Here is a 14,571-nt window from a genome sequence, read left to right on the forward strand (position 1 = left end):
TTGTTTTTTGTTTTTCATCTTAAGATAAGGAGTTGCCATAGTGACAGACACTAACAATGCCTACACCTAGTTGGAATAGAAACTCCCTTTCTTTATTTTTTACAATGTACTCCATTGCCATATGGAGGAACCATAATCTGATGAACGCTAAAGTATATCACATGTTGCTTATTTGCACGTGCGTTTAAAGCATGTGACGAATCAGAGGCGCACATCAAGTTGCAGAAGAGACCCTCTGAGATAGAAAAGTGAACTTAAAGGTCCCCATTAATGTCTCTCGTAATCTGTTATTGAAGACTTAATTTTTTTGCCAAATTAATCTTAAAGTTGGAATAATTTTGGCGGTGCCAAAGCTGGATTTGCAGTTAAAAGAAAAATAAACGTAGAGGCAAACGTTTTTTTCGAAAAATTCTCAATAAAAATGCCTGTGCACGTGGCTGGACACGGCAGGATTTCCTTTGCAGCCAGCTAGCGTTTCTTATATAACAGCTGTCTGCTATGACAAGATTCTGCAGCTACTGCCATAGGGAGTGTGCTGCCTGACCCAGATACACCCTAATACATTCTCCACTAATGACTTACATTCACTCATATCTGTACTAGAGAGAGGGGGAGATCATATAGCTGTGCCAGAAGGAGAAACAGCAATGGTACATCTGTGTTCTCATTGCGGTCGACATGGAGGACGGGACGCTGCTGGGATCTCCTCATGGTTTGATGGTGCAACTCGTTTTACACTACAGTTTAACTTCTCATAAAACCTGAAGAAGCTACATCAACAGACCTGTTGTGATCTGAGGCTCGTTCCATGATTTTATTTTTAATGTCAGCCTGGAATAACAGGAGCTATACTTTAGGAAGATTTAAGATAAATGTGAAATGTTGCAATAGTCAAATAAATCACAGAGAGTAGACAGGTTAGGGCGTCGAGCGTTTCAGAAGTATCATTGCAACTTCCTGTGTCAGTTTTGTCTATTTGGCCATAAGCTTTAATTACTCATGATTTTTGTGACACTTCAAAATAGTGTAATTAAAATACATTATACAACAGATATGTCTACCTCCCTAGAGGTTTACAGCACTGCTCCCCTGCTGCTCTCCTATATAGTTCAGCAGTTTTGTTTGTGTCTTTCTGCTAAGCTGAACTTCAGATTGATTGGTATGCTAAACATTACTATCATTCATTATACCAGCTGCACCTTTTCTTGCATAAATTTAGAAAATGGGAATTTACTTTCTACTGTATTAAATGCTGCCGTCAAAATTATATTTCCGCTTCATACAAGCAGTAACCATGAAGAAATACCGACTACTTGGGCCCCACAATCCTCAGTTTTCAGTTTTGCAGTGTACTGTATATGGTGAATTTTATTCACCAGCTTCTTTCTGTGTGCCACCGCTGGCGCTCAGAGGCAGTCTTAATGATGACAGTGTAAGCTGCTGACACTGCACCTGCAGACACAAAGATGGGGGAAACAGTTAGAGAAACACAGTAATAATACGATAGGTAGAACAGAGGAGAGGGACTCAATTAAACCAGTGCAGATCTGTGGTCAGTTGTATCTTTGCCAGACATTAAATGGTGCCACAGATAATGAAGTGCAGGCCAAACAGAGTTAGGAATAGCCAGCTCCGCTTTCTTAAAGATTTATTGTCGAATCTTACCATGACCTGTTTTTTAACACCGTGGGATTAGATTTAACAAAAATCATAATTAATAGATGTGTACTGTATCTTTTACCACTAAAAATGGCTTCTTAATCCTTGCCATAGGAAAACGCAGGTTTTTAAAGAAACTGTTCAATCCACACCCTAGATTTTAGGACAAAGAATCTCCCAATAATTAGTAAAACATTTCTGATTAATTAAATGCGGAGTTTTCTATTGATGTTTGTATGATGGCAAGGGAATGTGAATGTGAATTGCATGTGGGGGAAAAAAAAAAAAAAACTTCTAATGAAGCAAACTGAATTTCAGTTTGTCAAGCAGCTCTCACGTTAATTTATGTTGTTGACAAAAGAATTACAACAACTTGACTGGCAGAAAAAACATTTCACCAGCTGCTTTGAAAAAATATCTACATCTATGTCTACATCAACATATTTATATATATTTATATATATATGCACAGACAGACAGATTGATAGATTGATAGATCAATATATAGCTTAATATAAAGAACTGGAAGTTGTCACTCTTCAGGGCAGGCAGCTGTGTCACTGTTTATGTTGTGTAAATGAACTGCTCTAACCTTGTAGTTTCAATCAACCCGAAGCTGTTGATGTGAGCTCACTGATTTAATTGGCAGCAAATAAAAGCCCTGATGAGCGATGAAAGGTTGCTTGGCTACTGATGTACAACATGGCTTTCAAGGACACAACTGCATGTTGAATATCAGGTTAAAAGAGGGGAAACGACTCATAAATAAAGCCAGAGGACTTTTGAGAGGAGATAAGAGGAATGGATAATCACACTCCTCCTCTTCCTCTTCTTCCTACCATGGAGACTATTATACATCTGCCATTCAAGATGGCAGGGGTGCTTTTGTCTTCATATAATGATATATATTGGTGATAACCAAACATGAGGGACAGAGAGAGACACGGTGATCTGCACGTGCAGCTTTCATGGGTGGTTTAGCTGCCACCTGCTGGCATCTAATATGTTTGCAATATTTATTTGCACAATTACAAAAAAAACAACAGAAAAATAACATGCTTTGCTGTATAATATTACAGCTTTAGCAAATTGTCTAATGTTTGATACAATATGAAATTAAACATGGTACTGAAGGTAAATTACAAATTAGAATCTGGATCTGAGCTTGACAGATTTTTGCGCTACTTATGTTGTAATGTCGCAAATGGTACCTTTCTTTGAAGAACAATGTTCATTATTAGCAAACATTCTTGGCTTATAGAATGTTTATACAGAGACCAGCTAATGATAGTACATGAAGCTATACAATTATATTTTAAAAAAAAAACAAAAAAAAACCCTGAAAACAAACAGATTGTTGCAAAACACAAATTCTAGCTTCTTTTGGAGAACAGAAACTATCACGTGATGGTCACTTCATCGTTCACTTAGTCAGCTTTTAAAATAGCAGTGTGTTATCGTCTGCAACCTCTTATTCATTTGGGGAAGTGAATGCATGTGCCACAGCTGCAAAACATAATTCATGAAATCTAAAGCTTTGCCCTGCCTCGTAAGTGTTTTATGTCACAATGTTGCTTCTTGGCATTCAAAGCCTGTTGTGTGTGAAGGTCTGAAGTTTTCTGTGGGAATCCAGTGGTGTTTACATTGTTCTGCTGGCAGGGTGGTTGCACGACTCGCCATTTTTGAAGCTGCTGCAGAAATGCATTCATAGGAATATGTTTTTTTCTATGCAGATAATCCAGCTTTTGCTCAAGGAGTTGGATGAGGAGTCGGGATGAGGAACAGCGCCTCCAAATCTGAGGCCATCATATTGAGCCAGAAAAGGATAAAGTGCCTCCTCAGAGTTGAGGACAGGGTGTTGCCCCATGTGTAGGAGTTTAAGTATCTCAGGGTCTTGTTCACAGATAAGGACAAATTTGATCGATAGGTGGATTGGTAATGCATCTCCAGTGATGTGAGCGCTGTACCAATCTTTTGTGGTTGGGACAGAGTTGAGTAGAAGGGTGAAGCTCTCGATTTGCTGGTTGATCTATGTTTCTACCCTCATTTTTGGTCACAAGGTTTGGGTAGTGTCTAAAAGAATGAGATCGCTGACACAAGCTGCCAAAATGAGTGTCCGCTACTGGATTTCTGAGCTCTCCCTTAGAGATAGGACAAGAAGCTCGGTCATCCAGGAGGAATTCAGAGTAGAGCCACTACGTCTCCATGTTGAAAGGAGCCAGTTGAGGTGATCTGGCCATCTGGTTTGGATGCCTCCTGGACCCGTCCCAGTCACGTGCCACTGGGAGGAGATGTAGAGGAAGACCCAGGACACAGTGGGGAGATTATATTTCTCGGCTGGCCTGGGAACGCCTTGGGATTCCCCCAGAGGAGTTGACCCAAGTGGCTGGAAAGAGGGAAGTCTGGGCCTTCCTATTCAGGCTACTGCCCTCACCACCCAATCCGGGATAAGCGGAAGATAACTGATGGATGGATGGAAGTTCCTGTTTTTAATCATTGAAAAAGTCTTTGTTCCCATTTCATGTTTTCCTGTCTTTGTCCCTTCTCCCTTTAGCTGTGTCGAACTTGGATATAGAGAGCAAGCTGTCGGCGCACTATCAGGCTCCATGGCACCAGCAACACAACGTGTTTCACCCGTGCACCAGACCGCCGTGTCTGGAGGAGCTCCACAGAAATGCCCACCTGAGTCTTAGAGCTCTGCATCGCGGTGAGAGCAATATAGGCGCAAAGAAGCAATATGTTTGGTGCCTTTTTTACAGATGATCAGTTTTTATGTATGTTTTTGGATGTGCAGATGAACAACAGCATCAGCCTTCTTCAAGTCGAGAGAGAAACAGGGTGACCATCTCCATCTCCGTGGCGCCACCCATGCCCACCTTTCCCTCACCGCATAGCATCCGGCGGCAACAGAGGAGTCGGCTCGCACGAGCGGTATGACTTTTTCAGACAGGGCATAGAACTTGTTTCATAAAAGATACCTAGTAAACAGAGAGTCAGCAAGCCATCAATACTTTCTATGGTAAAGAAAAACACTTTACAGGGTTAATGAGAGCAATAGCTAAATTTAGTGAGAAAGAGAGACAGCTGCACAAATAATCACTGGGTAGAAGTACTTTATATGGGAAAGGAAAACACCGCCAACGGATTAATTCAAGCAAGATACACAGTAAACACGAACGCATGGTCAATTAACTGATGTTACAGACAAAATTTACCCGAAACATTTCAGTTGTTCCACATTTTACATGGGCTTTTTATGTATTTTTCAGAGAAAAATTCCATTTAACACAAATTCATTGTTTTATTATTCATTTATATATAAAATCTAATCTAATAACCTGAAACTTTGTTTAATTTCGTCATGCAGCAAGAGAGAGCAGAGAGGGAACGAGAGCTGGAGTATCAACCCAGAAAGGTGTGTTTTTGCATATCAGCATATCCTGAAAAGAGGAGTGCTTCTTTTTCTTTCTGTCCAAATACTGCACTACAGCTCCAGTCCAATGAAGATTTTAAGCATGGTGTATCTACATTTTAGAATTGGTCTCTTTCAGAGCAAAACAAGCTGGGTTCAATTACTAACACTCATCTTTACTTGATGAGACATACACTCGCACCCTTTACAATGTTCAACTAATACTTACTTACATTACATGCTACTTGCGCACATTTTATATGTACAAGTCACAGTTTTAACGTTGCTGCTGTTGAACTTAGTCACAAAGGAGCTGCCCTTGTACAAGAGTGATTGGTTGGAAATTATGATTTATGCCGAACAGCTGACTTTTACTTTATTAGAATTGGCTTCATTTTAATTTGTTATTTAAAAAAAAGAATGGAGTTTATTCAAATCTGTGATGCTTAGGGTGTCTTGATTTTTAGCAATGATTTTAATTCTTTCCATTTAATCTTGTGAAGGAGAGGACTGTCAAAGAAACAGAGATCCAGACCACAGAGAGAAAGGTAAGGGATTCCATTAATGGCACAGTATTGTCTTATTTTTCTTATGTTTGCAAAAAAGAAACATTGTTTTTTATTTTTCTGTTTTGTTAAGCTACAAGAGAGGCCTGGTAGAGAGGAGGACATAAAAACAATCGAAAGGAAGGTGAGAAGTTTGCAACTACACAGAATATTTACTTAAGTTTGGAAAGAATATTTTCATTCATTTGTCATATTTTGATTTTAATTTGAACAATTTTATTTACTAATATTTGTTGTTGTTGTTGTTGTTTTTGATAACTCATGGTATTGTGTTTTCATTTAATTTTATTTGTTGTATTTTGTGTTCATAGTTTGAGTGCTTTTACTCACTTGAAACTATTGAAGGTTGCATCTTCATTCCATGGAATAGAAAGGTATCCAAAATTTGTTTTGCTTAAACCTTTGTGTTTTTGTTTTTCCTTCTGTCTCTTGCCAGCATAAAAAAAGCCCAGTGGTTTATAGTGAGCTAAATCACATGTAACATTTTGCATGTCTCTTCCAGGTTACCTCGATAGAGAAAAGTGAAAGTAGTGAGGTCATTGCAGGTCAAACAGCCAAGGCCATAAACCACAGTGCCCCCTCAGCCCAAGACAAGCAGGCGAACTGGTCAAAGGAAAACGTCCCTCCATCAGATCAGAAGACAAATGGCGATTCTCAAGCGGTCTCTTCATGCATTATTCCCATTAATGTCACAGGTAAAATTAACAGGGGATTAAAAGGATTTGAATGAATGTTTTTCACTTTCATAGGCAAAAGTACTTCAGCAGTTGCTCCATGATAAGAGATGATACAAAGACACATGATTTAGCCACAAAACTAAACTTAGTACAGAAACTACATTGAGTTTCTGTAGTTTCTGTCAGTTATTTGTTTATTCTAACGATGCGTATTAGCAGTACATCTTATACCACTGGGAAACCTGTTTATTTCCCTTTAAATGGTGTCATATTTGAGCAGCAGAGTTTGGTTTGTGGGTTGAGGCCATGAAAGAATTGTTAAATCTTTTCTGCCAATCTCTGTTGTTTGTTATTGTTTACTTGATTAGTATTTTGAAGTATAACGTAATGTGTCAGGTCGACAATTGCTATGCATTGGTTTGGCTATGAAAACTATTAATAAATGCCAAATAAAATAATTAAAATAAAAATTGCTACACCGGTCCACCATCTGACTATCAGCAAATAATAGTCAAATAGTTTCCAGTCTTCGTTATTGTTTTAAGAATAAATGCCTGATGGGGCTTGAAATAACAATAGATGAAGGATTAAGTTCAGCACTGACATTCTTGACCAGCTGGCTCTGCACATACATAAAATAAACACAGACAATTTCTCTCAAGTATAAGAATATTTTTGACAAAAATAATTCAACCTTCCAGTTAAAGTACGTCAAACAATGAACTCACTGAGCTAGTGACTCTCAGCTAAACTACTAAGTAAAAATTAAGAAAATAATGAAAACTGATACAATATCAAAATGCATTTGAACAGTGACAACAATCGGATTAAATGATCCAATGTTGTCGCAAGTCACTAATAACTTTAGACGTTCTTTAGAATAGGGGAATCTCAGTGAGTGGAGTGGAGAATGAACAAAGGAAGTCGTGAGGGTGTGATCAGAGGGAACCTCTGCAGCGGCAGGCTGGGGTAGCAACGTGGGACTGGTGCACACGAGCAGCACCCATGGCTCCTCTTCTCCCAACTCTGGGAAGCACTTTCTGGCCTGGGGCAAGCATGATCAGAAAGACCGTGGGGCAAGCATTGGGTTGGACAAGCAAATGCAGGCAGCATGTGTGGAGCTGTGGTTCCTCTTCTCTCAGGACACTGTCTTTGATCCTGCCTACTCAATCGTAGTAGGCAGGATCAAAGACAGTCTTTTTTGGGGGGGAATCTATCATTAATTTGATTATTTTTGCATAATTTCTAATATGCTTGCTCACACTTATCTTCAGCTGGAATATGGCTGCCGGTTAGCCAATTGCAAACTGCTCAGTTTTGGTTCCAGGGTTTCTTTGAAGATGAAGTCCTATTTTTTTGCCAGCAGTGAAGGGTGTCATGCACTTGTCTTCCCGATGCAGTCCTTGAAAGCTACAGAATAAGAGATAAAAATGTCCTATTCTCCAAAGTCTGGTTCACCATGTCTAGTGATCACACTTTTCCAGGTTGTTCTCTGTGTGTAATTCAGTTCTTCGTGGCTGGGTTCCAACACAGAGAAGCTTCAGAACACAACCACCTGGTAACTCCTTCTCATGCTGGTCACCAGCTTGGTTACACAATTCTGTAGGATGGAATCCCCCATACCCAGCATTTGCTGCAAATAAGACGATGTATAGTTGTTCTTGGTCTGGGGTGGACAGCACTTTTAAGTTTATACCCACAAGTGTTAATTGGTGCTGGGGTCATGACTGAAAACAAACCATTCCATCCATGCCACACTTCCATATTCTGCAGGTAATCTCTGCTATATTCAGCTTTGTTGGTGTATTTTTCTCATGAATAGAGTTGAGGACTATAAGAGTATATTTATATGATTGCCAGTGTATAATCAATCCACATCCTCAACCCTGCAGCTCAACCCACAATTCAATTATTTATTGGGAAATAAACAGACAATAAATACAACAGAGTAAGATTTAATGTCAAGAAGATTTGTTGAAAGAAAGAAAGAAAGAAAGAAAGAAAGAAAGAAAGAAAGAAAGAAAGAAAGAAAGAAAGAAAGACACAAAGACACAAATATGTCCTCATTGTTCGAAATATATTTGGCAAGGATGTTTTAAGCAATATATAATTTTGTTAATGATATAAGTTTTCAGCACGAGTAAATCATTTGGGCACATAATCATTAGTGAGAATCTGCACTGCTCTGCTTCAGACTTGTAAATGTCTACTGGCTTCTCTGTTGTCAAAGCAGGAGTCGGGTTTGACAGAGAGGCCAGTGCCCGATGCTCTCTAGTTCACTCCCAGTCGGTGCTTCAGAGAAGAAGGAAGCTGAGGAGGAGAAAGACTATCACTGGCATACCCAAACGGGTACAACAGGACATGGGTATGTTAATGCAATGTTAATGCAGATACATGTAGGTTGATGTTAGGATTCACATGACTTATTCACAGTTGCCACATCATGAAGAAAATGTATATATACTTTATTTCATTTAATTTCAGACTCAGATGAATCACCTGTGGCAAGAGAGCGTACAGTGATCATCCACGCCAATTCACATCAGCTATCTCTCTGTCAAGAGGACCTCTCAATTAGTGGGCGTCTCCATCACACTCGTGACTCTGGCTGCCAGACAGATGATTTCCTTATAGCATGTATGTTTCAGATCACAAAGTATGGAGAATGTCACTGCAAGTTAAAATTTGAAATAGGGAAAGATATTCTTAGCAGACAAGACTGATTGGTAATTGTTTGGTCTAGCCTTTAAAATCAATGCCGTTGCTTTGCTAGAATAGAGCTATCTGTTTACATTCATCTTCGACTCATATCTTTTGGTTCAGACAGTGAAAATAAAAACATCTGTGATTCTCTCTTCTGATTCTACCTTTTAGGTACAGCTGCTCCCTCCAGAAGGCGTATTAGAGCTCAGCGCAACCATCAAGGTATCCCTGCCTCTCTGTCCCATTCTACGGGTAACATTTCCTCCTTGGGTGACCAGTCGGACTCAACATACACAACAGCCTCTACACATGGTGGCCGCTTACGCTCACGTAGCCTTCCAAGAGAGGGCGGCCGTCTAATTGACAGTGATGAAGACGATGATGACAACTATGATGATGATGATGAAGATGAGGATTTATCACCTTATGAAGCAGAGGACTTCATTCCATCCGGACCAAGTCCAAGAATGAAGATGATGATGATGAAGGATGAAGAAGAGAGTACAGATGATCAGGCAGCCCCTGAGCCACTGCAACTTGGAAGCCTAAAAAGACTGCAGAGGTCTAGTGAAAGAGACAGGGGCGGCGGAGGAGGTGGGAGTCCAGAACATAGCTGGATGGAGAGGGGTCGTTCTCGCTTGCCCCGCAAGGCTGACATGGGTAGCTGTGAAATTTCATCCAGTTCTGATACTTTTAGCAGCCCTATTCACTCAGTGTCTACTACAGGTGTTCTAGGCAGTCATGTGGACCACAAGGAGGACCACCAGTCGTCAAGTGGAAACTGGAGTGGCTCCAGCTCCACCTGCCCCTCACAAACATCTGAAACCATCCCCCCTCCCTCTTCTCCACCCCTGACAGGCTCTTCCCACTGTGATTCAGAGTTATCACTTAATACAGCACCCAATGCCATTGATGAAGGATTTTCCCTGGATCCTTCCTACCACTCTGACCTCAGGCCCCAGAGTCAAGGCCACAGATCAAGCTCTTTTACATCATCAGCCACAGACCAGCTAGATGATGCAGGGGTCAGTACAGCCAGCGAAGGGGAGTGGACATACCCCCAAGACCAAGATCAGACCGATCCAGATCAAGACCCAGATCCCACCCAAAAGCTAAGAGAAAGCCACCAGTTTCTTCAAGAATACAGTTCAATGGAAGGTCTTAATGACCAAACATGTTTCAGTAAACAGAAAACAAATGCTGAAAAAGAACCTGGGTCTCATTACCCATCTGATACAGAAGGTTTCTACTCATCCTCTGTGAATCTTGGGGAGTATAATCAGACCTACAGAGAATACACATGTAACTATGCAGACCTAGGGCCTGATTGTCATCAGTCCAACACTGTGGCAAAACGATTATCTCATGGAGGTTATCCTCGGCCTCCACTTGAGTTCAAAACAGGCACTATGACTTTAGGGAGAACTTGCCGTCCTTTAAGGAAATCAAAAATCAAACCTCCACCACCCAAGCGAACATCCTCACTAAAGGAAACCAATAGTAGTGTTGATGTTGGAACAGACACACAAGCAGATAAGGATCAACCAAAGATGGTTAGTGAGCAAGAACTTACCTCGTCTTCCACAGATATGAAACTGGAACTGGACTTGGAACTTGGAGGAGCTCCAGAACCATTACAGTCATCTTGTCTGGTTGCAGAGTCTTTAGGAACTTGGGGCATGGGACTGGGAGGAGCCATGGACATAGTAGAGCCCATGTCCTTTAGCTCTGCAGATACGCACTCATTTAAGGATGAAGGTGCTGTGCAGTCTGACTATGCAGATCTGTGGCTTCACAACAGTGAGCTTAAGTCTAATAATGGTGAGTACGCATCAATGTCTAACTCAAGCACAGCTACAGGCACCACTGTTATGGATTGTATGAAGTCACCAGACAGCTCTTCCTCTTCCACAGAAACGCAAATCCAGGCTGTTGCACAGACCTTAGAGTCCAAGGAAAGCAGTCCATCTCTCCCATCTGGAGACTTTAAACTTGGGTCACCTGAGAAACTGGCCGGCCTAGCCTCACCATCAAGTGGTTATTCCAGCCAATCAGAAACCCCAACATCAACCTTACCCTCATCTTCAGCAGCCTTCTTCCCAGGACCACTGTCCCCTTCAACTGGCAAGAGAAAACCTAAAGTGCCAGAAAGGAAGTCATCTCTCTCTTCCTTGCAACAGTTTCCCAGAGATGGGGCTTCCATTTCATTTTGCAATAAGAGAGATCCAGACTTTCCACCTCCACCTTCTCAACTTGATCTCAATGTTCTACATGGAGGCTATGTGAGACACACTTTATCCCACCGAGGATACCACATGCACACCCTTCACCACAACAAACACAGAGTTGCAAATGTTTTGTCCGCTGGACCAAAAATAATGGTCCCAGAGATAACCAATACCAACCCACCACCAAGTCCAGGATCTGCTTTAACAAATCCAGGCTCAAACATTTTGCCAGTTACTCCATCAACAATTCGTTCAGTGCAGCTTCATTCAGTTAGCCAATCTTCAGAGCCGCAGAGTACTTCCACAACGTACCAGGACACCGCGAATGGAACTGAGACTGTAACAAGGCCAAAATGTCCCCCAAGTGGTTCCACCCTGGCTCCTCCCCCTGTTAATACCAGGCCTCTCCCTCCCAGAAGGCCACCTCCCAGACCCCCATGTCATGATCACACCTCTTCTCCTGAACGTTCACAGCCACCTCCACCTGGTCGCCATCCTGATGGACCTCCATCGTATGAAAGTCTGCTTCTAAGGCAGGACCGGTATGGACCAGGAACCTTTTGGGCCATGACTGCCTTCAGAACAAGGATGGACCCTTCATCAGACATCTCTGAAGACAGTTCACCCCTGCATAGACCAGTTCCACGTGCTCCACACCCCTCACCTGTGGATCTCCACACTCATATTCACTCACACACAGAGTTCAGGGGGCTCACCCACTCAACACATGCACGTTCCGAGTTTAGAGTTTTGGGGGAGCGCTCGTTCTCCCAGGATGACGACGAGGACGAGGAGGAGGAGGAAGAGGAAGAAGAAGAGCAGGTAAAAGAGCCACAGAGGGCTGCATGTTCCAGAGGAGGAATGCGATCGGACCACCCTCCTCCCCCAGCCTATGAATTTGTTGGGGGATCCCACTTAAACTCAGGGCCATGGGCTAGTCCTGTCAAAGTGCCTGGTAACACAACAGAGGCATCGCATCCTTATCTAATCAGCGATGCAAGGAAAGGAGGACAAGAAGTGCATGAAGAAGAGAGGGAAGTGATATCAGGTGCTACCAGAAGTGCCCATCCGCACCAACTCCAAGAGAGCAAGGATGACTCCACCACTCCTGACACTGAGGATTACTTCAGCAAAGGTAAGCTGAAAAACTAAATCAAACTAAAATAAGTTTGTATACTGCTTATTACAGAACATAAACAGTGCACTGGGTGGGGATCTTGCTTGTAATGGTTTTGAAGCAAACACACATTATGGTGAAACCAAATCTTCTGTGTCCTCATAAGGTAGATATGCTATTCTCCTCTGTTAAAAATTGTTTTCTTTCCCATTTCAACTTACGTTGTATTGGATCCAACTTCATATTAGTCCAAACATTGTCTACCCACCGAATAAACCAGTCCACTGTGGTGATCTGCCAATGAGCAAATCTCATTTTAAGCACAAATTTAAAGAATATAGAGTAGTATTTAGTAAAGAGCAGTATGTTTTAGCATATGTACTCAGACAAACAGAAGACATATCAAGGGGATGTTGTGTTTGACAGATTCCACACCGAGTGACAATTCACTTTCCCCTCTGATGGATGACACCAAAGTGGATGACGACATTATTATTACATCCCCTAACAAGAGTCGTACAACAGAAGACCTTTTTGCCATGATACACAGGTATTTGTACAGTTTGCACTTAGATTGCCTTTACGTGCAATGCAATGTAACTTTAGACTATTTCAAGTGTACGAAGAAGTTCATGTTTATTCACTGACAATGTTCCTTTGTACTATTTTGTAATTTCTTTATTCAGATCCAAAAGAAAGGTCCTTGGCCGTAAAGATTCAGGAGACCTAAACGTGAAGTCTCGTCTTTGCCCTGTGTCAGCTGTAACCCCCAGTAATGTTTCCACTGGTGTTGTCCCTCCAGCTCCTCCTCTTAACTTTCCTGCTACTTTAGCCAATGCTGTTGGGTCACAGAGAGCTCCTGTTCCAATTTATCGTAGTGCTAAGAAATCCAGCACATCCAACGAGGAGTTTAAACTTCTTTTGCTAAAGAAAGGCAGCAGGTCTGATTCTAGCTACCGCATGTCGGCGACAGAGATTTTGAAGAGCCCCATTACCCCTAAAACACCAGGGGAGTCCCTTCAAGAAGGTTCAATTAGACAGGCAGATGAGCAATCTTCTATGCCTCAGGAGCCCCCAATCTCTGGTTTGGACCCGATCCAGATACCAGGCCTTTTTCCTCGGGCCAACTCGGAAAGTTTCACTCCCAAAACACTCCCCATGTCAGCTGCATCTCGACAGGGACGTTCTCGGATCCCCCCGGTTGCCAACAGCAGTCGCTACAGTACACGCAGTCGCCTCTACACAGCGCCCATGCAAGCCATTTCAGAAGGGGAGACAGAAAACTCAGATGGGAGCCCTCATGATGATAGATCGTCATAAAATGACCTGATAAGAACTTTTGCCCGTTCTTAGCTGTTTTCTGGATTTTCAAAACCTGCACTTCTCCTTTTCACCGGTGGAGGGATTCCTGCAACGTTTCAAATCTGACTGTTGCTGAAATGCACTCAGCTAAAAGCTAACTGTTTAAAAGTGGCAGACTGTTGTGAGATAGAGAATCGTTAAAAGATTATAATGAAATCCTGAAAATATATCTAAATACCTTATTTAGTGAAGAATAGTCCCCTTCTTTAAAAGTGCAAGGAATATTTTGGTTGAACAGGCCTTTTTCTAAAAATAAAAAAAAAAAAAAAAAAAAAAAAATCTCAAGTATTTGGAAAATGATAGGACATAATATTGTGACAAAGTGAGTGTGCATGTAGAGGCACATGCAATCTTTACTAATATTTCTACTTTTTGTGTTTTCAATGGTGCGGGTGCACGTATGTCACTTGGGGACTGATTTACTACTTCATTTAAAAATTCTTTCCACATTTTGTATTCTTTCAACCTATGGTGCCCACTGCATCAGCCAGACTTCCTAGACTCTACTCAGTATTCCTGCCAACAAGCAAAGTCGGTTCGATGTGGAAGTCACTAGCAAGAGTCTCAACTCAGCACCAAGTTTTTTATTATATTTACATCTGCAGACCTGCCATAAAGTATATTACAAAGAGCCAATCTTATATTTGTCGACTAAAATGATATCCAAATACTAACATGATGCATGTATTTTTGTAAAGATGCGCCTCAGAAAATGATAAGACTTCAACTTGTTGCATGACCTATGTGGAAAGAATCCCTGACCCTAGTTTCTGTCAACATTTTTGTACTTATTTTGTATTACAGGAGAATCGATTACGTCACTGCGAAAGATATGAGTTGCATTTAC

At 41.5% G+C, this 14,571-nt stretch overlaps 1 protein-coding gene across 7 annotated transcripts in view; it reads left to right on the top strand.

Moving 5' to 3' along the window:
* Positions 1-14,558, top strand: part of nhsb (Nance-Horan syndrome b (congenital cataracts and dental anomalies)) — a 47,094-nt gene extending 32,536 nt beyond the window's left edge. For 2 of the 7 annotated variants that reach the window (XM_016675407.1, XM_016675412.1), the window contains exons 2-13: positions 4,214-4,366; positions 4,454-4,590; positions 5,027-5,074; positions 5,575-5,619; positions 5,711-5,761; positions 5,949-6,011; positions 6,140-6,332; positions 8,545-8,679; positions 8,799-8,951; positions 9,189-12,380; positions 12,789-12,912; positions 13,049-14,558. In XM_016675407.1, coding sequence (XP_016530893.1) covers positions 4,214-4,366; positions 4,454-4,590; positions 5,027-5,074; positions 5,575-5,619; positions 5,711-5,761; positions 5,949-6,011; positions 6,140-6,332; positions 8,545-8,679; positions 8,799-8,951; positions 9,189-12,380; positions 12,789-12,912; positions 13,049-13,682 — 4,928 coding nt within the window. In that variant the 3' untranslated portion in view covers positions 13,683-14,558. The remainder of the gene's footprint in view (positions 1-4,213; positions 4,367-4,453; positions 4,591-5,026; positions 5,075-5,574; positions 5,620-5,710; positions 5,762-5,948; positions 6,012-6,139; positions 6,333-8,544; positions 8,680-8,798; positions 8,952-9,188; positions 12,381-12,788; positions 12,913-13,048) is intronic. The other 5 variants (XM_016675410.1, XM_016675411.1, XM_016675408.1 and 2 more) reach the window with 5 other exon arrangements.
* Positions 14,559-14,571: the final 13 nt, after the last annotated feature.

Source organism: Poecilia formosa, unplaced genomic scaffold (genome assembly GCF_000485575.1).
Source record: "Poecilia formosa unplaced genomic scaffold, Poecilia_formosa-5.1.2 Scaffold113, whole genome shotgun sequence".
NCBI lineage: Eukaryota > Metazoa > Chordata > Actinopteri > Cyprinodontiformes > Poeciliidae > Poecilia > Poecilia formosa.